Genomic DNA, 23,845 nt, shown 5'->3' with positions numbered 1-23,845 from the left:
ATGGTGGCTGATATTCTTCTGCAAGTAGGTCTAATCCTCTTAATGGTATATTTGTTCCTCGCTATGCACGGTATTCCAAACAAGGTCCTATCCAAGCTGCGCTTCCGGAACCGAGCCGAAATCCAAGCCAAGCGCTCCTTCGTCGTCGGCGCGCAGCTCCTGGCGCGCGCCAGATCCTCCAAGACTCGCTCCACTGCGACCTCTCTCGCCAAAGAGGCGGAAGCCGAAGCTGACAAGGCCATCGCGCTCGACCCCAAGGACGCCGCGGCTCACATTCTGAAGTCTCTGGCGCTCGACCTGCAGGGCTTCAAGCCCTCCGCGCTCGACTCGCTCGACGTGGCCCTGTCCCCTCTGTGCGCCAAGTCGCTGAGCGATCCGGAGCGAGGGGACTCGCTCTTCAAGCGGGCCGAGCTGAAGGTCGCTATGGCGCGGCGCGGCCAGGTCGATTCGGCCGTGGCGGACTTGACCTTGGCGTTGACTCTCAGTCCGGACAATGCCAAGGCGTTCTGTCTGTTAGGCGAGTGCTACGAGGCGAAGAAAATGGGAGAGGAGGCCAAGAAGGCTTACGAGGACGCCCTAAGGGTCGACCCCAAATTGACCGCCGCTCGTGAGGCGCTGGACCGGCTTGGTTCATAGTCCAAACCGGCTCGATCTGAGTTCGGTTCGATTTTCAAAGTTCCCAGCACTCCCTGGTCTGTGTTTCTATTTAGTGTTTTTTTTTCTTTCTTTTTTTTTCTTTTTTTGGGGGCTGTAGTAACGAAGAAAGAGAAATCCTTCCAACCTTAAGAAAAAAATAAGGGGAATTATGTTTATGAATTTTTGTTTTTGTGTTGTGTTCATGTAAGTGTGATAAATGAAAGAGAAAAATAACATTATAGCTATATGGCTGCAAGGAGGAGTCTCCACTGGAGAATGAGAGCAGAGCTTATTGTAGCTAGTGGGACTCCCGCTAACATCAAAATGGCTCTTCTTTTATATATGAAAATGTCGGAATATTTTCTTAATTGGACTTGCATTGATGGCGGGTTTTAGTTTGAAGCAGGCCTGATTGATTTAACGAACAAAATCAACAAGATGACTTCTTCAGGTATTTCTGAATTCTGCATAAGATTATGTATTTATGTTCTAGCTTCTGGCATGTTTATTATAGAATTTCCTTTGTAGTGTTGGAAACGGTTGTGATTGGAAGGTATCCTTTGTGTAAAAGTTGCAAAGTAATGCTAAAAAGAAAATTCATGTCTTATTTTAGCCCTTTCAACGTTGATGTGGCTTTTAAAATCACAATTGAATTATCCAATAATGATTTATTCTACATCAAATGGTGATTTTAAAAGTTACATAAATTTTGGATCGACCGAAGGAGGACATGAATATTCTTTTTAGTATTACTAAAATTGCGTATACAATACTCTATGCAATTGAATGGTCCGTACATACATGAGAATTTACATTGGCAGCGTGCACTGTGAAGAGGCATTTGATCATGCGACATATACAGAATCCCATCTGAGAAGAGAAGGCAGCTATAGCATTGTTGAAATTGAATTTAAAGTAGAAACTTGGAAACAGAGCGTTGCATTATGTGGTTTAACTTGCATCATTACGTGGATGCCATCTGAATGATGATGATGAGATTCCTTTGGCTTGAAACATGTGACCTTACCTCTCTCCTTCCTCTTGTCAAACCTACATCTTCCTTCCTCATTTTCTCTTTTATCTGGAGTTGTCTCAGAGAGAGTGAGAGAGAGAGAGAGAGAGAGACACACCTGGGAGCCTCTGTATGAGGCAAGGTTTGGATCAAATTGGCTTCGTTGGGTTGCTTTGGCACCCCATAAAGTTTAGCCCTTAGAGGGCTTCAGCTTTGTTTGTCTAATGTATTTAGTCCAGCTGCCTCACGTTTGCTCTATATGTTCTTTCTTTTTCCTTTTGGTACTTTATAAAAAATTTAGTCATAAAAAAGACAAAAAAAAACAAAACAAAACAAAACAAAGAGCTGTCAAGCACCATACGGCACCTTTATATCTAAATCCATCTCATTACTGAGTGTGTTAATATTATTAGAGAAGTATACCCAATAATAAGTAAAATTAGCATGGAACTCAAATGTGTGGGAAACTCTAAAGCTCTTTTTTATCCCAAACCCAGATTTGAACGGAGGTATGCCATGCTAATATAATATGTCTTTGGATGATCCGCATCGATGAGCACGTTGCAATATCCATGTAGTAGAGAGCCCTCAATAGCCAGGCATCACGACACGATTCTTAGTAGTGGCGACGGCGCGGCTTACCACTGAGCTAAAAGGCGATTGTGCAGCCTTCCCATTCTGCACACCATGCCAAACCATTTCACTCTTTCTTTTCTTAGCCCCCGCGTCCCCACGGTGAACGGACATGGGTAGGGATCCAATCGGACTGTGTTGAGCCGAATAGTTGCTGTTCAAGCTTGGTGTTGGCTCCAGGTCGGCTCGTGCATAAACCAAGCGACTCGAACTCGAGCGCGAGCGCGAGGGCGAGTCAATCCTGAACCACCATTTCTAAGAAGAAACGGTGGAATCCCAAAAGCAAACAACACAAGCAAATCATCAAACATATAAGCTACAGAACCAAACATGTAAAATAACGACCACAAATGCAAAAATCAAACGAAAAAAAAAAAATCAAAAAAATCCAGACCACCATTTCCACAAATCCCAGAAATCCAAATAAGAGTATTGACTCGGTGTTACCAACTCACCTGCTGGTTGATCTCGATGCCCATGGCGCGCCTGGTGACTTTCCAGACTCGGCCGGTTCGGCCTTGGTAGAACTCGGGGTGCATGCCTTCGTTGACGGGTCCGTTCAGCTTGAAGTCCACATAGTCACCTTTCTTGTAGGTCCTCACGTTGTTCGAGAGGGGCATGTGCCCTTTCTTCCTGAAGGAGCTAGCGAGCACATCTCGGATCCGAGAACCAACACCGTGACCAGCCGGCATTTTTGCGCTCTGGCTTAGGGTGCGGCGGGCGAAAACCCTATGAAAGTGGGTGTGCAACGTTTCAGTGCTTGTTTATGGGAGATGTGGGCTGGGCCTCTCGTGCCCACCTTTTGATGGGTCGGGCAATCTCTCCTTTCAATCTTGAGCAAGAGCAACCAACCAATGTAGTTTTTCATCTATTTTCCAAACTCAACAACCTTTAAGATAAACACATACACACACAAAAAAAATATACTATATATACTGATTTAATATTCAAAAAGTTTAGAAGTTTCAAAATAAATCAAGGAGGTATATATTATGGTATAGAATAGAGAAAATTGCTAAATTGGTTCGTATGGTTGGATCTTATAACAAATAAAATCCTATGATTTGAAAATGAGCTTATAAATTTCTCCCATATACCTTTTTAACAAAGTTCTTCCTACAATTTTTGGCAAATTTTTTAATTAAACTTTTATGAAATTTATTCCCAAATAAAATATTTAAAAAAATAAAAAAACTTGGTTCAGGAGTGGTCAAGAGGGTAGTAGATCACCCACATAATTGGTACCACCCTCAAAATTGACCTTTAACCACCTCCAAAACTGGCCAAAGGAAGGTGGTTGACTATCCTGAACTAAGTTTTTATATATATATATATATATATATATATATATATATATATATATATATATATATATATAATATAATTTTTATACGAGGGTAAAGTTTTGACTAGTTTTCAAATTTACCTACTTTTACTGTGCAACTAGCATTATTCTTCACTCTCTCAAGTCAGAGGTGGAGAATTTCTCCCATATACCTTTTTAACAAAGTTCTTCATACAATTTTTGGCAAATTTTTTAATTAAACTTTTATGAAATTTATTCCCAAATAAAATATTTAAAAAAATAAAAAAACTTGGTTCAGGAGTGGTCAAGAGGGTAGTAGATCACCCACATAATTGGTACCACCCTCAAAATTGACCTTTAACCACCTCCAAAACTGGCCAAAGGAAGGTGGTTGACTATCCTGAACTAAGTTTTTATATATATATATATATATATATATAATATAATTTTTATACGAGGGTAAAGTTTTGACTAGTTTTCAAATTTACCTACTTTTACTGTGCAACTAGCATTATTCTTCACTCTCTCAAGTCAGAGGTGGAGAATTTCTCCCATATACCTTTTTAACAAAGTTCTTCATACAATTTTTGGCAAATTTTTTAATTAAACTTTTATGAAATTTATTCCCAAATAAAATATTTAAAAAAATAAAAAAACTTGGTTCAGGAGTGGTCAAGAGGGTAGTAGATCACCCACATAATTGGTACCACCCTCAAAATTGACCTTTAACCACCTCCAAAACTGGCCAAAGGAAGGTGGTTGACTATCCTGAACTAAGTTTTTATATATATATATATATATATATATATATAATATAATTTTTATACGAGGGTAAAGTTTTGACTAGTTTTCAAATTTACCTACTTTTACTGTGCAACTAGCATTATTCTTCACTCTCTCAGGTCAGAGGTGGAGTATCGGCAGTTTACGTCAGAGGTGGAGCAACCAGCTTTTGCTTAAGGTGAAGCATCAACAGTAGGGCGGGTGTGTTACACTTGCAACACCAGCAGTAGCTCGCTGGGATCCAACATGAGCAATAGGAACATTTAGTTTGATCTAGGTCAAGGAAGGCTTTTGAGTAAATTTAGGAATCATGTGCTATTCCTAGAGGAAAGGAATAGTTATTCAACTTATTCAAATGAGGAATAGTTATTCATGTAGAATTTCTATTCTCATGAATAAAAAACTAACCAAACAACATAATAATTATTTCATTCTAGGGACCTATTTATATACCAAACGTACCCTAATAAAATCTCTCACAAGTTTTTGAAAAAAGAAAACAGTGATAAAAAAAAAAAAGATCAAAAAGAAAAAAGAAAGGGGCACCACTTTAGTCACTTACCAGTTACCATTAATGTTGCCAACTTGAACTGAGCCGAAGCCCAACCCATTGGGTTGTGAAAAAGGAAAGGTGGGGATGATTTGGAGCCCAAGGAAAGTGGTTTTGGGTTGGGGCGATCCTGACTGTCGGCCTAAAAATGAAAAAGCCCATGAAAGTTAGGGTTGACTGCGTACTCCCCAGTCCCCACGACAGAAATTAATGGTCGGCTGACACGCGTTCTCCTCAAGAACAGGTCTTCAACCTGATAATTATCTTTTTAGTAGAATAAAACATCCAGAAAAGTCCACTAATTTCAATTAACTGTATGCCTACAGTGAGGGCATTGTTCGGTAAGCAAAAGTTGCATCAGTGTCCATAGAGCCTACTTCCTACAATATCAAATCAGCCAGTGGATGTTGATCTTGTCCAAAAGGGAGAGATATATCAACCACTTGATATCTTGAATCGTAACTGATCAGATTGGTGGCTTGCTATTTGATTTCTTTAGATCAAGCTATTCATCCTTTATCTGTTCGCGATTATGAGGCATTGTGGCCTATTATTCCTATTTTCCAAAATGCCATTTAACGTGTCTTTTGGTGACTCGTTATTTCTGAAGCCAAGTCAGTCAAACAAGTCAACAGGAAATAAACCAGTTTTTCAATTCTGCAAAACTTGGCGCGTTGGCTCTAACGATCTTTATGATTTATATATAATGGGGGAGTCTAAAAGGTTCTTGTCAAGGCAGAATAGCATTTGAGTTGCTCAAAGGAGGCTGAAAAGATTGCCAAAAAGAGAGTGCAAAAGGAAGATACGGATGGCCTCAAAGCCAAACAAGATGAACAAGACCATGCGTCTACTTTCCCTGTTAGCGCTATTTGCCGGTGTTCTGCTCAGCTCATGTTCTTCTGGCTTTCAAAAAAATTTGGAGCAAAAAAACGGAGGCCACTTTGGAGAAGATCTCGGTGAGTATAATATCCATGTAGATAATCTCGCTATGCTCTTCTATTTCTAATAATATTTCGAATGGAGTAGAATTCTCTATAAAATTTCCAGTCCAAATTTCAGGGAATGAAAGAGGGGACTTCGAAGCAAACGGATTCTCTCTATTTTAGTTGAAATGGAGAGGAGCAGGTCACTTGTAAAACAAGGGGCAAAATTGTCCAAAATATTAAAATGACAATCTTGCCCCTTGTTTTATAAGGGACCGGCTCCTCTCCATTCCAACTGAAATGAAGAGGATCCGTTTCCGACCTCGAATCTTAAGGTGTGCCCGGACAAATAGGCCACACATCTTGGGCCGACCAGACACCTTAAGAACGGGGTCTCCTCTCTCATTCTCTTGGAATTCAGATGGAACTCTAGGGATCCTGAACCATTTACATGCACGTAGAATCTTCTAAATCTTTCAACTTATACATTACCATCATTGCATGTTTATTGGAACATATCATTTAATTGACAACTCTAATAAGCGACTTTAAGTAAATGCTCAAAACGAAGACACAGTAAAAAGGAGTTCTCATCAATTCAGAACACCCCGCCTCCCCCCAACCCTTTTCTGTTCATGAAATCGAAAGCACATTCTTATCTATTGGCTTAATGTGCAGTTCAACTACGAAGGAATGCATCAAGAAGTATTCAAGATGGCCTCATCACTTTGGCAACCAAATTTGTCCATTTCTTCATCTCAAGGTGTTTGCAATTCAGATATTTGTCACCACTGCAACCAGAGCCTTCCACTATCTCTATGCTATTTTGGGTACCATTTACCCGAGCGATTTCATCTGCCCAATGATACTTTGTAACATGAGTAATGCTACGTACTAAACCACCATCCAAGCCTCCTAGGCAGTGCCCATTACCCTTTTTAAAAATAATAATAAAAACAAAAAAAATCTAAGAGCTGATAAACACTACCATATTAACCTAGTAGAATGAAGATGTAATATTTAGCATTACTCTTGTAATATTCTTTACAGTTATTCTAAACCTAAACCACCAGCGCAGACAATGTCCATTAGCCTTTGTTAAAAAAAAAAAATTAAAAAAAAAAATCAAGAGGTGATGGACACATCAACCTAGTGGAATGAGTACAATATTTAGCATTACTCTTTAAAATATTATTTACAGCTGCTCTCTCTCTCTCTCTCTCTCTCTCTCTCTCAACCATGGCAAAGTTCTCTATTTAATTACTTAACAAACTCATTGGTTGGTGGGTCTAGATGGCAGCCATCACATATGGGAGCAATGGCTGTTGTAGCTTTAGACAAGTGGACTAGAAGATCGGCTAACATAAACATGCAAGCACATCGACAGAACACAGATAACCTATTTACACAAGTCAAAACATACCAGAAGCTTGCATACAGATTAAAATTGTCACATCCCTTAATCAATTCTCACCATACAAGCTCACATAACCGGAAAAAGAATGCCCCATGTCCAATATCAGCATACCAAAGTAAACGGTTCTCCAACAAGTTCCTATATTGTATGCCTCCCTTGTCTGGAGAACTAAAAAAGGAGAAAGCAGGAAAAAAAAAATGACAAATTTAAGGTTAATGCAGTTCTCCACCATCCAGCCACTTAAGTGTAGGCACAATCTTGACCAAAAATGACTTAAATTTTTCATCCGCAACTGCATTCCCCATAATATCTAACTGCGTCAAGTTCAGGCCTCTAAATATTAGAAAAGCTTCCCAACAATTTCTCAGGTTGACATCACCAGTCACTATCTCATCACGATTCCAATCAATTTCTTCTGTATGAGACAAAGGAGAAGAACACAGGTACCTTGTTGTATCAATCGAGTGTAAACCTATCTCGTTGCGCGAAACATCCAACACTTTAAGTGACTTCAGCTGTCTCAAGGGTCCCAGAGCAGTAAAACTACTCAGTTTATTGTCACTCAGGTTTAAGCAAGAAAGAAGCTGAATAGCCTCCAATCCTGTCAGAAGAACCCATATAAATATAAGCCAATTTCCTTTCAATAAAACGAAGCTTATTAACTACTACAATGCATCATGAAAGTCAAGAGGTTAGACCTGAGCCCATTTCACAAAACCAGAGACACCACACCTCACATAGCCTGAAAACTTGAGTCTCCCTATATTCATAGGATCACTATTTCTCCACATATATAACTACCCAGTCTTGTTTATTTTAGCAGTTTTTGAATCCAAAACAGGGATAAATATGCTAGCAACATCAAAATCTACATCTAAGAAAATGTTGTCAAGCATGAATCAACATGAAATCCCAGGCTTCCCAGGTGTATTAAAAGAAAACTAGTTGAGTTTAATGGTCAAACAGGTAAAAAAAAAAAGGGTTAAAAGACAGACTAAAAAGAGATTGGAAAAAAAAATAGGGACTTTGGAAAAAACAAACTGAAAAGAGATGCCATCTTTTCTTTTTTTTTTGATAAGAAAAATAAATAATTAAAACTGAAAAGGGATACCATAAAATAAATGAAATACAAAATAAGTTAAAGAAGCAACTTTCTTATTAAGAAAATAAAATTGGAAAAAGAAAAACATTGAGTTCATAGTTAGCATGTGAACTGTAGGAAGAAATCTGCAGAAGTCATATGTACAACAATATTTACAACATTAGAGAAGAAGTTGACCTTCAATTGATCGAAGTTCATTGTGGCTCAAGTCTAGCATTTGGACCCATAATAACTTCTCAATAGACCCCATCCGTGATAATGATAAGTTATTCAGTCGTAAACAGATAGAATTACTCATAAATGATGAAGTCTCATCTATATGACGAAAGCAGTATCTCAGTAAAGACTCCCTACTGAAAGTTATCTGCAGAACCAACACATTATCAGAACCTTTCAGTTCCAAGAAATTCTAGTTATCAATATCCTAAATTAATGCAAGAGTAAAATGGAACCTTATTTTAAGTTTCCAAAAAAAAAAAATTCAAAAAACTGGGAGGAGCACACTATGTGGCATAGACTGGATCCTGAATTCGAAAAAAAAGGTAACAAATATTTTAAAAACAAGCATTGAGACAATCCCAATAAACACAATTATAGAATTTTATTGGACTGGTCTTGGTAACAGGCCCACTTGAAATGGTAAGATAAACAAACAGGGGGTAGCCTACATATAAAAGAGTTTTTCTCCACATCTTAATTCAAAAGATTTTTCCTCAGATAAAGAATCCAAAAGATTGTTGGTATAATCCCAACGAAGGGGACCCCCTATTTAGCTGCCTATTGAATACTCAAGAGTAATAAAATATCTAGATTGATTATATCCATGTGGGCAAATTATAAATACAAAATAAACATAAGGATTTTTTTAAATAAAGTGTTTTTTTTTTTGGCTTTTGTTGTTGTTGTTGGGGGTGGGGGAGGGTTATCCTCAAATATACAAAATGATCCACAAGATCGCGAATTATGTTCAAGTGATGAATTATGGCCAATCGGAAGGATCTTATAATCAATGCACAAATCATTTTAGCTTGATTAATAATGAGAAAATGGGATATCGTATATTGACCAATCAATGAGAGATCAACTAGATGTACCTGCAGAATTACCACCAACATAGAGGTTGAAGGAGTAAGGGATTATGCTTTAAGAGTGCGTTAGGCCCCGTGATTTTGTAGGTCAAACGCGTATTTTTAAACAAAATCGTGAAAACTGTCCCATTTGGGAGTGCCTTTGAAAAAAAAAAATGGAAGTTTGAAAACATGAAAAAATCCTCCTTTTGAAACCGCACACAAGAGATGTGTTTTTATAAATCGACGATTTTAAAAACCAAATGGTGAAACCGCTTCATTGTGTTTTTTAAAATCACGTTTACATTAACTACATTTTGAAATTGCCATTTTTTCAAACTGCATGTTTTGAAACTTCTAAGACAAACAGAAACTAATAAAGATGACAGAGGACACTCACCTGCTGCAATAGAGCTAAGCTGTACTCGTCCTTGTAGTATTGTAAATGTGGTGGATCCAACTTCATTAAGTCACTATAAAGTTCAATAACTTCTTCAGAATAGACCATTTTGTTAGCACATGGAGACAGCAACGTGTCATGAGCCACCAACAATCTTGCAAGTGTAAGCTTTCCAATTTTACTACACAAAGAAGGGATTTCATTTTTATTTCTATTTAAAGGTTAAACGCTATAGCTATTACAAAGTTTGACTTTGCCCATCAAATGAGTGAAGCTCACCAGTTAATCTCTGACAACAATTCTCTGAAAAGAGCTATTTCGTTTGCTATAGTCTCTGCACGCCACATTGAAGATGTTTGCTCATGGGAATCCTTAATATTTAGTTGATCTAAATAATAAAGTGGATTTGATTCCTGAGGACGTGTTTCATATAAAAGAAAATTTTCATCTCTCCATGAAATCATCTCTCCACCATGCTCAGCTGGGTCTTTTTCAACAGACCGTACAAACACTTTAAAGGCAAACATAGAAGGATGGTTATAGTGAAAACCACTTGAAGAAATGATGCCTTGAGAATGTCCAACTCTAACCTCTACTGGATAATAGGCTTCCGAAGAATGGAGCTTTTCTTCAGGATAATTGAGGTGAGTAACCCAAACTTGGGCAGTCTGAGAATTATTTGTTGAAAGTGGTTCCCAAGTAAGTTCTCCTTTTGTGTTAAACACAGATTCAACTGATACTGTACATGAATTTACACCTTCAACAGCTTGACTAAAATAAAGAACGAGTGGAATTGTTCCAGAATCAGAACGGAAAGTATTGAATGCAGACAAAGCACAGTCATCCAGGCACCTATCTCCCGATAGAATGAGATTAGAATCATGAGCAGGCCAAGAAGAAATAAGTAGAGGAGCATCAGCTTTCACTGTTTGATCAAGAAGCCAAAGATGATAGAACCAAGCACTTTGATCATCTGGGTCTGTAAAAAGTGCTTGGTGTACAAGCTCATACTCCTCGTTCAAGACCTTCTCTTTTGGGAAAAACCCTTGAACCTTTCTTTTCAGCAAGTTAGACAGAAGTATACTGCAAAAGTCCTTCAATGAGGTAAATATAGTAATAGATGTGTTCAGTAAACATTCACATATCATATGGTAAAACATACACTACAACCATTGGAAATTCGCGAATGATGTAAATTTTTCATAACTAAATCCCAGATGAGATAAATGCAAAACAAGAAGAATGAAGCCATGAGAATCCCAAGGACAATATGTCTATGCTTGGGTACTTCACCTACAATAAAGGTTCTTTGTTACTCATAATCAAACCTAAAGATGTAAATTTGGGGTGTTTCATGCCATGAGAATCCCAAGGACAAAATGTCTATGCTCGGGTACTTCACCTAATGTAAAAGTTCCTTGTTACTCATAATCAAACCTAAATATGAATCTAAAAAAATAAAAATAAATAAATATGTACTTTTGGTGTGTTTCATGCATAACTACACATAGTCAATATGTTTGAACAATAATATTTTTTTTTTAACAATACACAGTCAATATATCAAACAATAAACTTTAGTGATGCCTATAAACTGTGAACTATGTTTATCAATGATACCACTATTATGATCTCAAAGTCTCAGGTAAAACCAAGAAAAACCCTTTCTTTTTGAAAACATTATTATGTAATTGAAGAATACTCAATACACATAATATAGTTTTACAGATATAACAGGCCATGTTTAATTATTCGAAGTAAGTGGTCCTCCATAAACAGTTGGGATGTTGGACTAACCAAAATACATACTTGAGGTATATGCACCTCTCATGTTCTCGATGTATATGCACTTACTATAATTAAAATCCTTCTGTGGCAGAATTTGACAGGCGTGCCTCATATTTTGCCCATAAACTCAAATGCACTTTTACCCTTTTTGTCCCTTATGCATTTGTATTAAGAGCACTAATACAATTTAGGTAGTGAAATCAAACCAATGAGAGCCCAGGCAAACACTTATTTAGTATACCACCAAGATTTGAAACTAGCCAAATGCCAATTCTGAGTTCTAATCAAAATCAGTCACCTTATTTTATAATGCAAAGGTACTTATCAAAAAAAAATTATAATGCAAAGGTAAATCTGTAATGCACATACATATGCAGCATCAAAAATAATTTTAGAATAAACTAACTAGACAACAAAAGATGCATTCAAAATCTAGAGAGAGAAAAAGAGAAGATTATTTTAGGAGCATAGCCCAAATCCAAGAAAAGAAAAAAACAAAAATAAAAACTAGTATATAGAGGTCAATTTATTCATTCAGAGAATAACTGGAAACGAATTCCAATTTTGATAACTAAAAACAAATCTGAAAACCAAAACTTGATAGCAATCAAATCATACTTCATACCTACGATTATGCCACGCAGAATAATTGCTGAAATTGGTGTTTATCATATCTGTTGTATACTGTAATTCGTCCACCTCTGATCTGTTCATCAATGCTGCCACATATCTGACAAAAAGAAGTATTAAATAAAAAATGAACTAAAAACTTTTAGACTGCGCGCATTCAAAATTAGGGCCAAGATTTCACCTCCGGTAACTCCAAGCATGAAAGTTCCGAGGATCGACCTTCTGGAATCGGCCCAGGAGTCTCAATTCGTGATCTATAGATGAATGCCCCTTGCTTAGCACCCATTTTCGATGATGCCACGCTCCGTACGACTTGTAATTCTGCTTCAATGCGCTCTCTACCTACATGAAGTAAATCCAAATTATTTGGATGCACAGACGTAAATTTTGAAACAATAACTGTTTGGCCACTGAGAAAATTAACGGAGATCAAAAAGTTAAGGAAGTGAACATTCAGTTCAACTGATACAATTGTTGCAATAGGCGTACTCTATCAGAGAATTTTAACTCCTTTCACTTCTGAGAAAATGAGTATGTGAGCTTCAACTTTATTTTACTTTAAGCTCCCTAGTTTTTTTTCCCCCTTTTTTCCCGGCAAGCAAACAAACAAAGAGAGAAAGCAAAAGAAAGAACAAGGAACCAGAGAAATATGCTACAATTGCAAAAGCGTACCACTCTGAGTTCTTCACTGAGAATCGACTTGACCGAGTCAGGATCAGGCTCGGACTCACTCAGACGGTGCTCGACGGCGAGCTTCCTATAATTCCAAGCCGTGTAGTGCTCGGGATTGATCTCGAGGAGCTTCGCGTTAACCTCTAGAGCTTCCTTCGTATAACTGAACCATTTTTTTTTTTCACAAGCGAAAAACACAAAAAGAAAATTAAACAGAGTGATGGAAGGAAGCGTTTGGATCGCGGGAATCGAAGAGAAAGAGGGAGAGAGAATATCTGTACATCTTGTTGTGGTGGTCGGAGAGGAACTGAGATTGGAGAGAGCGAAGCTTTTCGACTCTGACTGCCGAATCCGCTGAGTCCTCTGGCTTTGGGGCTGTGCGAGGCCGACCGTGCATTTTCGGGTATTGGGAACGAAGTTTCAGAGAGACCAAAACGACAGTTTTTAGACGGAGATCAAAGAGGGTTGAGTGAGTTGACTCCAATGTATGTGCAGGTAGGGAATGCTTTTGGCTTAAAATCCGCTACAGTTCCAAGTTTTTAAGTTTTATTCAAAAAAAAATGCAAAACTGTCACCCCATTTTCAACATAATGTCTCTACTTTTTTCTTTTTTTTCTTTTCTTGATATCCATAATTTTGAAAAACAGGTTTAATATATATATATATATATATATATATATATATATATATATATAAATTATAAAAAAAAAAAAAAAACCGCACACCCAAACATTCCTTTAAATTTTATTCGGACAACGATTTTAAGAAGATAAATTTTAGGAAAAATTTATTATAAATCTCTGAGTAAAAACACAATTTGAAAATGGTTCCTAACTTTTATATTTTATATTTTAAATGTCTGAGTGTTCGCGAATTTCAAATCAATCTTTTCGTCTCATTTTCATCCAAATTTGCCATTATCTCGTTAGTCAAAGTCACGCAACCACCACATAAACATCAGAACATCGGCTCAAAACGACGTTGTTTCGCAACCACACATGGACTGATTCTAAAAGGATGAAAACCACACATTTTGTATATTTCTTTTTCATTATAATTTTACAGAAGAGTTCTTGAATAAAATATTAATTAATCGAACCGAGTAGGAGCTGTTCAAACTCGAATAGCTAAAAAAATATTAGCAGGTTTGAACTCACCTTGTTTGTAATTAGCTCTGATTGGTCAGTTTTTGCTGAATTACTCAAATAGAAATGAACATTAGAAAAGATACTTGGCTACAAGGCCGTTGCAAGGAGATTTTTGTTTGCTCATATAAAGAATAACAAGTCAAAAAGTTTATACTTCTAGTATGCCACATCATTGCACCATTATAAAATTTATTTCAAAAAAAGTAAATAAACTATTTAATTAAAGAAATTGTTAGAATTTTAAGAACCCCGTCAAATTTTCTTAGATAGTGTGGACAATTCTAATATTGGATTCTTGTCAATATAATTTTCAAAGAGAAAACTAAGTTCTCAAGATGAGCAATAAATATAAAGAAAAAATCATATTTAGTCTCTAAGTTTTCATCTTATTTGATTTAGTCATTAGATTTTCAATTTAAAAAATAAGATTATTAAGTTTTGTTCAAGTTTCAAATTGATCTCTATGTTACTTTATCGTCAAAGTTAACAGTTTTTTATTTGTCACATGTGTTTCATTTGACACGCTAGGATTAATGTCAACACCCAATACAATGTAAATGTTTATATGAGCATCAAAGTTAACGAGTTTCCCTCTTATGTTATAAATCTAGAAGATTAAGATAACGAAAAAGATGATTTTTGTTTCTAAAGTTAGGTTTTCTTTTGTTTGTTTATGAATGCCTTGTCGCTTAATGACTTGACATTTGTATTAGGCGCTGATATGAACGCTAATGTATCAATTGAGACACATAAAATATGTCAAACTATTAATTTTGAGGAAAAAAGTGACAGAGTGATCTATTTAAAATTTGTTGCAAAATCTAATGACCATATTCTTGAAATTAGAAACTCAATGACTAACTTCAAATAAGATAAACACTTAAAGGGCTAAATATAATTTTTCCCAAATATAAAGTGTAACAGTAAGTCCTTTGTTGTTCATGCTCCGAATCTACCAAAACATACTAACGAAGCTGTTGTGTAAACTCTTGACCGAATTGTTCAAGACACCCGAATGAACTTTGTGTGTGAGGGATTCAGGCTCCTCTGAAGAGGCCTGGTTGTGATTCTTAAATTTACAAAAAGCCCAAAAAGCACTTAACATAGACCAACTGATACAGAAATCTTTAAATGTCTAATCTTAAAACCCTCAATTCAATTCATCTTCCTAACTGCAAAATAATTTCCAAACAATCGAACCCCCTGTCTCTCTCCAGAGTGGTTTACACCCGCTTGGATCCACTATTCTGATTGTTTTAAGCTGGCAGGATGCTTGAAGCCTCTATCTGACCAATGGTAGAATTGTCTGCAACTGAAGCTACCTCTCCAACTCCAGATACCTCATTTACCTCCTTTGTGAACACAGTCAAATCTCCAGAAAACGTGGAAGATGTTCCTGCATCAGGATTAATCCCATTATTGCTTTGATTAGAATCTGAAGCTGTTGACTGACCATTTTCACAATTTCCATCAACTCGGTGTGCCAAAGCACATTCCCCAGCAGATATTTCTTTCTCACTTGAGCTCACATTTGATCTACCATCTTGAGAATTCCTCATGGCTTCCATAGCCAACGTTCCCAAACTTGCTTCTTGGATCCAAGGTACATCAGTTTGATCGGGTTCTGAGCGGTTATCCATAAAGAACATCAAATTGCCTGCATTCTCAACTTGACTGTTGCCTGCTGCCTTATCTCTGGGAAGTTTCTTCTTCAACATTTTCTTTTTAAATCGACCTTTCTTTGCCTTTGGAACATTTGCAGCCTCCTCAGTATTAATAACTGATTCGGTCCCCCTTTTCTTGCATGGGATTACTGTTAACTGAGAGTTGCCAAAGGGTTTCTCAGATGACTGAGATGCACTCGACTGAATGGCTAAAAGAGCAGTTCTAGCGGCTTTAATTTCTGCTTCTTTCTTCGTTCTTGCCGCAGCTCCAATGTAACGAATCCCTCCAATCTCAACAGTACACGAAAAAAGAGGCACTCGGCCTGGGGTTTCATCTTTTTGGCACTGATATACAGGAATTGCGTAATTCATCTTTTGAGCATATTCCTGAAGTAGATTTTTGCATAGTCCTGTTTCATGCTGGAATAAATACCAAAAGATCATCATTATGAGTGAGAGATGGCAATTACTAATTAATATTAACACAGAATTACTCATATGCAACACATATGGCTTCGTTTACCACATGGCAGCTGGAAACTTCTTAAATAATGCAGGTTCTACATGTAAATGGAAAGTATAATCAGTAAAAGGAGCGTAATTCTGCAGGATGAGACTACTTTGATATGATGGTAATGATCAAGTGCCATAGTTTGTCAATGCACGAATTAGGCATGAATAGCCAGTCTACATTCCATGGTAAACCTTTGAAATGGTCAAAAAAAAGAAGGGGGGGGGGGGGGGGGGGGGGGGGGCACTTTCCTTTGCTTTGGATATCTAACAGTTTGTTTCCAACTATAGACGTAGATATATTGCAAGTGGACTTCTTAGATCAATTCCCATAATCCGTTTATGTCATTTACATGTGCTGCCTGACCTATGCATGTCACGTATTCTACTGTAGGCACAAGAATAAAGGTTTAACTGAAAAAGGGGATAGAAAGAAGTACCCTCTACATATAGAAGATTGCAAGGGGAGCTTATTAGAGCAAATAACAGCCAGTATATCTTATTTAAAACCATGTTCAGGCACTTTTATGTTTTATGCTGTTAAATAAGGTAGTGCCATGCTGAGTGAATTGCTATATGGGAACTGTCAACTTCAATCTGGAGGCATCTACAAGACACAACTAACAAGCAATGTTCTAAAGCTAAAGGAATTATGCAGAACCACTCATGATAGCCCTGTAGCACACAAACTATGATGCTCCTTAGTTGACGGAGCTTTTATTTTCAAATGGGTTATTACTGCTCCAAAACGGGGGTGTTTCATAAAACAACGGTATTTGAGATCAGATTGGGTTCGATTTGCTCTTACTCTTAGGTCCATCTCTCCAAATGATAACTTCCTCTTGGCAGAAACTCTCACAAATTCCAAATTTGGTAACAGGACAATTATAAAAAAAACACACTACCAGAAATATATAGACCGATAAGCTATAAAATCTTGTGTGTGTGTGTGGTGGTGGTGGGGGGAGGGGGACAGAAATTTCTAGCTTCTATTAATAGAACCAGGCAGGAAAAACACTATGATATTGCACCAACGATGATGCAACTACGAAGCTTTACAACTAACTTAGTAAAAGATAAATTGAACTTACAACAGGCTGAGAGATGCTTTGATTGACTTCACCAGACTTAGCTAACTGAAATAAAGCAACTTCAGCAGCTGACTGTTCTGCTGCCTTACGATTGAAAAATCCTGGCAAAGAATCATATCTAACATCATTTACTATGACAGTTGACCTGAAGGATGGCTCATGGGAAGGGCCTTCTTTGATAGTGTCATACACAGGTGTAGAAAGTCCAACTTTTTGAGCATACTCCTGTAAACGGCTCTTGAACACATAGCATTTTGAAACACCTGCTATGTATCAAGAAATAATAATTACTTGGTATAAAGCTCACCACTAATGAAAATCAAAAGCACAAAAGATAAAACTAATTCAATATATAATTTTTATGACCAATTCAGTTATGTAAAAGCATTACTTGTCTGCCCGCACTCCAAGATCTCAATTTACTTTTGTATTCAGAACCGATTAGTAACCTATGGTTGTGTGCGCGCGTAAACCTGCTCACCTAAAACCCAACTCTATCTGGATGATGCCCTTCATAAGCATCAAATTCACATTACTATCCAACATTGTCCTTACGGGGGAACAGGTCCAACCATATTAAGTAAACACATTTAGCACATCAAGTATGAAAATCACCGTTCAATGATTTCATCTCAATGCTATATAAATACTGCACAAATTTCAGGAACCAGAGCGTCCCATTTATAAGCTCAATGACATTTCAAATGAAACAGTGTATGTGACTGCCATAGAATATGTGATATACATCATCCATACTGACTTGCAAATAAGATATCTTTCAATGCTAATTCATGTGCTATGATAAAGATGGCTGAATCCCTTATTTATTATTTTTAGCATACTCTATGACAGAAAAGAAACAAATTCAACTTTCTCATTTTTTCGTTTTTTTACCAAGTAACAAATTTGTGAGGCTATTACCGAACTTGATGATCCGGGAACCAGGTTTATAAAACTTGAAAAATGCTTGGGGTGCTACAAACCCCTAAAAACTAAAGTGAAAAAATCAATATTTTATAAAAATAAGTGCTACATGAACAGCCATGTGGCGGTTCACATTTTATTGGGTGACGTAGTAAGTGTCATGGTACTTTGTAAACGTGGTAAGCGTCATGTGGATTGTCCACATTTTAGTGGCGGGCATCATAAGTAGCACGTAGATTGCGATGTTAGCATGTAAAGAACTTGTAGTAAAAGTTGTAGGACCCTAGCAACACTCTTAAAACTCGGAGCACAAGTTATCGACCCCTATCTCAGTCCACACAATGCATTAGTATGTGACAGGGCATACTGTTCAAATACTTTTATCTCAAAATAACCGAGAAATCCGTGGCAGTAAATTATCACTTCTATAGAAATCATTTTTTTTTTTTTTTATGAATATCTATAGAAATCATTTTGACATTATTAAGAAGTTACACAATAAAAAGCTATGTGTTTGTTAAAATATTTGAATCCATGATGCTAAAATTATCAACATCGCCAACTTTAAAGAAGGCATAGAGAGAAAACGAATTCATACATGCTTTAGCATTGCTATTTATTAAAATATTATCAAAATAATCGATCAAAATCTTTAATTTCCAAGCTCTTAACCTTTTCTGCTATTTACTGGCCAGATTTTTTTTATTTTTTATTTTTTGCTAGAATAAAAATACGCTTATATTGTTCTATTGTTTACTATGCTAATATTCTATAAACTAACCCTGATTTCAAAAATAAAAAAGGAAAAATAAAGAAAGATACTCAGAACGTTATACCTTGGAAGCCTTCGTTGGTGGGCATAGCTCTCAGGTTCTTGGAGGAGTAATTGATGGAACCGGGTTTTCGTCGCTAAGAAAATGCGAGAGGGAGCGAGAGAAAGGGCGACGCGGACTGGGCGAGTCTCTGAAGTTAGGTCCAACGGGTTGAGAAAATCGGAGGCGGAATTAGCGATTTATTCAGAGACGGACATGGAATGAGCGTGGGTGAGAAGATGGTCTGAATACGGAGCAGAAAATATTTGCAGTACTGTACTCGAATATCTCGCTCGGCTTTTATAGTGGAATCGCCCGTGTGTGTGAGGCATTTTCTGTGGACAGACTCACCTGTATAAGACCTAATGAAGACGAGAATTAGAGCCGCATGCAAGTGACTGATGGCCGAGATCTGCTGTTGATCGTACGGTGGTTAAATTCAAGGAGAAAAAGAAGGGGGACTTTGTTGGACTGGACGGCTATATTTGTTTGGTGTTGAAAACTTGAAAATGTATGCCGTAGGGTGGTCATAATCATGGAGAAAATAGTTGTAGTGTCGGCTGTCGAGCTCTTGGTTGTTACAGCGGGCGCTGGCGCCTTACCTAATTTTTTGGCAACGGCCTGGTGAAAGTCGCTGTGAGAAGAGCTAGTCAGGGCGAGTTTTTAATCAAGTCAATTTGAGACGCCTCTATAAGTCTCAAAGAATTTTAGTAATAATACCTTTGAAAGCGTCGTCACTTTGCTATGGTTTCTTTGTCTTTTATGATTTCTTTTTCGAAAAATTACACTTTCGCCATGAATTGGTAACTTTATATACTATGTTTTTTATTTTATAATTGTCGTGCCAATCCAAATTAATGATTATATATTTTTTTAACAATAATTAATTTAAGAGTTAGTTAAGAGTCAATCTTGTTGGATAAACTAGATATAGAATTAATTATAATATATATCATTTCTTTTTACAAAAACTCTCAAAACAATGGACCTCCAAAATTATGAAGCACTTTCAAGTTATACTCCGGCATCATATGTGTAAAAAAATAATGCCTCTTAGATTTAAAAAGAAAAATTAAGAAATGAACCACAACTTGGTCGTGATGACCCATGGCCCGGCCGGGGGGTCATGCTCGTAGGTCTCTCTCTTCCTTTTATACAAGGGCGGTGCTAGCTTGAGGCTTGGGCCTCTCAAGCCTCAATGTTTTTTTCAAAAAATAATAATAATAAATTCATAAAAAAAATTAAAATTTTACCCATAATTTTTTATTTTTTAAATTTTGCTTTCTCAAATTCCAAATGCGGGCTCCGTTCCTACTTTTATATATGGTTGATCTTTTCATAGGGTGTGGAGGTTGACCGACCATGAAGCTGAGTGTGTGTTTTTGTGTATATCTTCTTCTTCTTCTTCTTCTTTTTTGCATGGCTTGTCATGGGCAAATGTTATCAAAATTGATTTTGTGGGGGTGATTTTCACCCAACTTTACAAGAAATGGTAAGAGCACTTATAATGGATTCTTTACATTTTTATCTATAGTAGCTAATTCAAGGTTCCTTTTTCTGCTTTAGGCTTTTAGCTAATGATTTTTCAAATGGATTCTTCATCCAATTATTTATATATTTTTTTATTAGTATATCATTTAAATTTTATTTCTTTTATTTCATTTTTCAAGCAAATACTTGCTCTTAGATGAAAGAGATAAAAAAATAAATAAAGAGGAAGAGATAAATGAGTAAAGAAAGTGCGAAAGAGACAAACATAAAATACTCGTGCATTGATATACACAAAGGGTTGATCTTTGAATATGAAAAAAAAAATGGATCTGCAGGGTCCCAAATGAATTGGATTTGCTTGTTCTTTGGAAGATCTATCTCTTGTCTGGTACTGCACGGTTCTACTCTGCAGTAACTTCGAATCATTCTCTTAAAGCTCATCATTTTCATCATAAATGATCTACTTGCCCCGAAATGACCTAGCCTAATAGGGAAATCCCAATTCATTGGGCCTTTTGATACAATCAAATAGAAAGCCCCAAGGGCGTCATATTCTAGGAGCACAAACTATGTGATTGAATTAATAAATCCTCACAATGATTGTTTGGGTGTTTCCCTGCATTAGGCTTTTGGTTAGCCATTTTAAGCATAACTCTAAAATACATAGGCCATTGTGAGTATTGTAATGAAAGGATTCTTGAAAGTGTTGCGTAATTTGAATAGGTTGATTGTCACTTTTTAAAGTTTATAAAGTATTTGCAAATAGGGTGACAATTTGATATAAGAAATGTAGTTTATTTTTTCTTTACTTTTTTAATAATTTATTGAGATTTCAAATAGGAAAAAATATAAATAATATAATGAACCCTCCTATTGAAATATAACCAAATATAAGTAATAAATATATAGAGTAATGCTATATAGTATATTTTAATCCTATGATTGTTTAACAATATTGATGTGACACTAAAAATCAATCATTGATTTTATTTATTTATTTACTTAATAATGATTAGTTGATAGACACACCAGCCTTGTTAAATAAATATTTGATAGAATTATAATATATAGTATTTATCATATAAATAATATAATAAAGGTCAACCAGGATATTCAAACTCAAAAAATAATACTGGGAACATACTAACTTGACAATTGAGAAGACCTCAACAAAAATGTAACGAGAAAGTTACGTTTTAAAAATATAGGTTAAATGCCTAAGTGGTACATATGGTAAGGGCCATAATAAAGCATCCGTCTCAATTTCAAAAAGTATCACAAGTGGTATCTATCGTAATGGAAATGCTCACTTAATACTTTCATCTCGGTTCCGTCCTCATTTTTTTTTTGTGCGGTCGTCCACGTCAGTGACGTCACTCCCTTTAAAATGGTACACCTGTCCCGGTTATTACATATTTAAAGTCAAAATATCATCCTATGCCATCGCACAGGTGATACATATGCTTTTAATGCCACGTAAGATGCAAGGAAAGTGATAACTATATTTGTATTACCATTTTAAAATGATTAATTAATTTGTAATTTGAACTTCCTGTAATTGCTTAGAGCACTAACAACTTCTCTAAATCTCATTCATTTTCTTAAATGTATGAAAAACTTATAAAATAATAAGCTACAACAAAGTCCAGACTCCTTTGGTACTGTTCCATATACCAAGGGAACACCAAGAAAATGGTATGACTTTTATTTTACTTAACATTATTTTAATATGAAAAGGCTTTATCTTTCATTTATATTTCATATAGTATTTATTTGAAATAATATTATTTTTCCTCTCTCGTTCCCTTATAATTTAATTTAAATTCTATTCAAATGGTATAAATAATAGATAAAAGAAGTTATCGTATAAGTTGATTTGAATAGGAAAACGAAAAGTAAATTAGTTCCTTAAATTTAAGAAAAATTTAATAGAAATTGCTACTAGTGCTACAGCATAGTCAAATTTCACACAGTAATGAATTAATGTGAGACTCCATAAGTCTCTTTATAATTTGGGATAATTACATTTTTCCCCATGAACTACCAAAAAATGCGCGATGCCCCCATGAACTACCAACTCGACCAAAATAGAGCATTCAACTACCAAAGACAACCATTTTTCTCCCTTCCGTCAGTCAAAGGGGTTAAAACAAACGGTCAACAGGTCACGTGACCGTCACACGCCGTTTTACCCTCATTTTCTTCATATTTTCCCCTCATGAACTACCACCATCTTCCTCTTTTCCCCCCATGAACTATCACCATCTTCCAACATGCCCCCATGTAAAACGGCACATGACCCGTTAACTGTTTATTTTAACCCCTCTAACTGACGGAATGAGGAAAAATGGTTGTCTTTGGTAGTTGAATTTCTTATTTTGGTCTAGTTGGTAGTTCATGGGGGCATCGCGCATTTTTTAGTAATTCATGGGGGAAAAAGGTAATTACCCCTTATAATTTACTTTATATGAATTATACATATTCCCGATGTGAAACTGAGGTGTTACAAACTCTATTCTTAAATCTCTAATGTTCTCATTAGAGCCATGTCATACAGTCATCTAATACCACATAATGTTATTAGATTATTCATATATTATCTATAACGATCCAAAAAAAACATAGGCTACATATATATTATCTCTCTTAAAGAACCAGTAACATCACAATTAAAGCTAATTATAATCGTTTATAAAACCCAATCTTACAAAATAAAAAGCAGAGATATATTATTTCATAACCTCCTTTATAATCTTCCCCTCCTATATAAATTATTGATCTTCTCTATATGATATTGTTGTGTTTTAAGTCCTTTTGATAAACAGTTATTATTTTTTTCTTTCTTGCAAAAAAAAAAAAAAAAAAAAAAATTCAAAACACATTTTTACTCGCTATCACATCAATCGATTTCTTATTTATTTTGCCTCTCAAAATTTGTTGCCAAAGGACTACGGCAGGTGAAACGCTTTCTACATGAGTCAGATCCCTGTTCCCTCTCCCTGCACACGAGGACCACGTGAAAGCTTCAGACATCTTGCGGAAAACAAGCCAAAAGTACACTCATTTTAGGGAAATAATATTTTTACATCTTTTATTTATGGGCAGTGCTACGCAGTAGCAAAATTTCTGAAAATTTTGCTACTGCCAAACATTACCCTTTATTTATATATATATATATATATATATATATATATATTAAGTGTCCATAAAAAAATGAATTAATTTTTAAAATTACCATTAGATATATAATTGATCAAATAATAATTTTAAAAATTACGTCTTTTTT

At 36.1% G+C, this 23,845-nt stretch overlaps 4 protein-coding genes across 5 annotated transcripts; 1 reads left to right on the top strand and 3 right to left on the bottom strand.

Annotated features, from left to right (window-relative positions):
* On the top strand, positions 1 to 636 carry LOC133871664 (uncharacterized). The gene has a single exon (XM_062309091.1). It carries the CDS (start codon positions 1 to 3, stop codon positions 634 to 636), a length of 636 nt encoding a protein of 211 aa, XP_062165075.1.
* A 1,358-nt stretch (positions 637 to 1,994) lies between these two features.
* Positions 1,995 to 3,035, bottom strand: LOC133870742 (uncharacterized). The gene is made up of 2 exons (XM_062307949.1): positions 2,737 to 3,035; positions 1,995 to 2,536 (listed from the first exon to the last, which is right to left on the bottom strand). Exons 1-2 carry the CDS (start codon positions 2,971 to 2,973, stop codon positions 2,237 to 2,239), a joined length of 537 nt encoding a protein of 178 aa, XP_062163933.1. The 5' UTR covers positions 2,974 to 3,035; the 3' UTR covers positions 1,995 to 2,236.
* A 4,210-nt stretch (positions 3,036 to 7,245) lies between these two features.
* Positions 7,246 to 13,411, bottom strand: LOC133870996 (geranylgeranyl transferase type-2 subunit alpha 1). The gene is made up of 8 exons (XM_062308321.1): positions 13,201 to 13,411; positions 12,920 to 13,082; positions 12,429 to 12,589; positions 12,243 to 12,347; positions 10,109 to 10,912; positions 9,830 to 10,010; positions 8,540 to 8,726; positions 7,246 to 7,861 (listed from the first exon to the last, which is right to left on the bottom strand). Exons 1-8 carry the CDS (start codon positions 13,314 to 13,316, stop codon positions 7,473 to 7,475), a joined length of 2,106 nt encoding a protein of 701 aa, XP_062164305.1. The 5' UTR covers positions 13,317 to 13,411; the 3' UTR covers positions 7,246 to 7,472.
* A 1,542-nt stretch (positions 13,412 to 14,953) lies between these two features.
* LOC133871914 (double-stranded RNA-binding protein 1-like) lies at positions 14,954 to 19,424 on the bottom strand. 2 transcript variants are annotated; one of them, XM_062309377.1, is made up of 3 exons: positions 19,093 to 19,424; positions 17,333 to 17,598; positions 14,954 to 16,151 (listed from the first exon to the last, which is right to left on the bottom strand). In XM_062309377.1, exons 1-3 carry the CDS (start codon positions 19,115 to 19,117, stop codon positions 15,324 to 15,326), a joined length of 1,119 nt encoding a protein of 372 aa, XP_062165361.1. In that variant the 5' UTR covers positions 19,118 to 19,424; the 3' UTR covers positions 14,954 to 15,323. The 2 variants fall into 2 exon arrangements, with proteins under 2 accessions (XP_062165361.1, XP_062165362.1); XM_062309378.1 differs by having other exon boundaries at positions 17,333 to 17,595; positions 19,093 to 19,421.
* Between the last annotated feature and the right edge of the window lie 4,421 nt (positions 19,425 to 23,845).

Source organism: Alnus glutinosa, chromosome 6 (assembly GCF_958979055.1).
Source record: "Alnus glutinosa chromosome 6, dhAlnGlut1.1, whole genome shotgun sequence".
In the NCBI taxonomy this organism is placed as follows: Eukaryota; Viridiplantae; Streptophyta; class Magnoliopsida; order Fagales; family Betulaceae; genus Alnus; species Alnus glutinosa.
Note: the sequence above shows the minus strand (reverse complement) of the source record. Positions and strands in the feature narration are given on the sequence as shown.

Excerpts from the sequence above, each read along its gene's own strand:
- LOC133871664 (XM_062309091.1), top strand. The coding sequence starts at position 1 with ATGGTGGCTGATATTCTTCTGCAAGTAGGTCTAATCCTCTTAATGGTA.
- LOC133870742 (XM_062307949.1), bottom strand. The coding sequence starts at position 2,973 with ATGCCGGCTGGTCACGGTGTTGGTTCTCGGATCCGAGATGTGCTCGCT. Across the intron at positions 2,537-2,736 it reads GCATCGAGATCAACCAGCAG|AAATGGTGGTTCAGGATTGA; the intron begins GTGAGTTGGTAA and ends GTTTCTTCTTAG.
- LOC133870996 (XM_062308321.1), bottom strand. The coding sequence starts at position 13,316 with ATGCACGGTCGGCCTCGCACAGCCCCAAAGCCAGAGGACTCAGCGGAT. Across the intron at positions 12,590-12,919 it reads TCAGTGAAGAACTCAGAGTG|GTAGAGAGCGCATTGAAGCA; the intron begins GTACGCTTTTGC and ends TACTTCATGTAG. Across the intron at positions 10,011-10,108 it reads TTGTTGTCAGAGATTAACTG|TAAAATTGGAAAGCTTACAC; the intron begins GTGAGCTTCACT and ends TTCTTTGTGTAG.
- LOC133871914 (XM_062309377.1), bottom strand. The coding sequence starts at position 19,117 with ATGCCCACCAACGAAGGCTTCCAAG. Across the intron at positions 17,599-19,092 it reads CACCAACGAAGGCTTCCAAG|CAGGTGTTTCAAAATGCTAT; the intron begins GTATAACGTTCT and ends CTTGATACATAG. Across the intron at positions 16,152-17,332 it reads AAAGCATCTCTCAGCCTGTT|CATGAAACAGGACTATGCAA; the intron begins GTAAGTTCAATT and ends TATTTATTCCAG.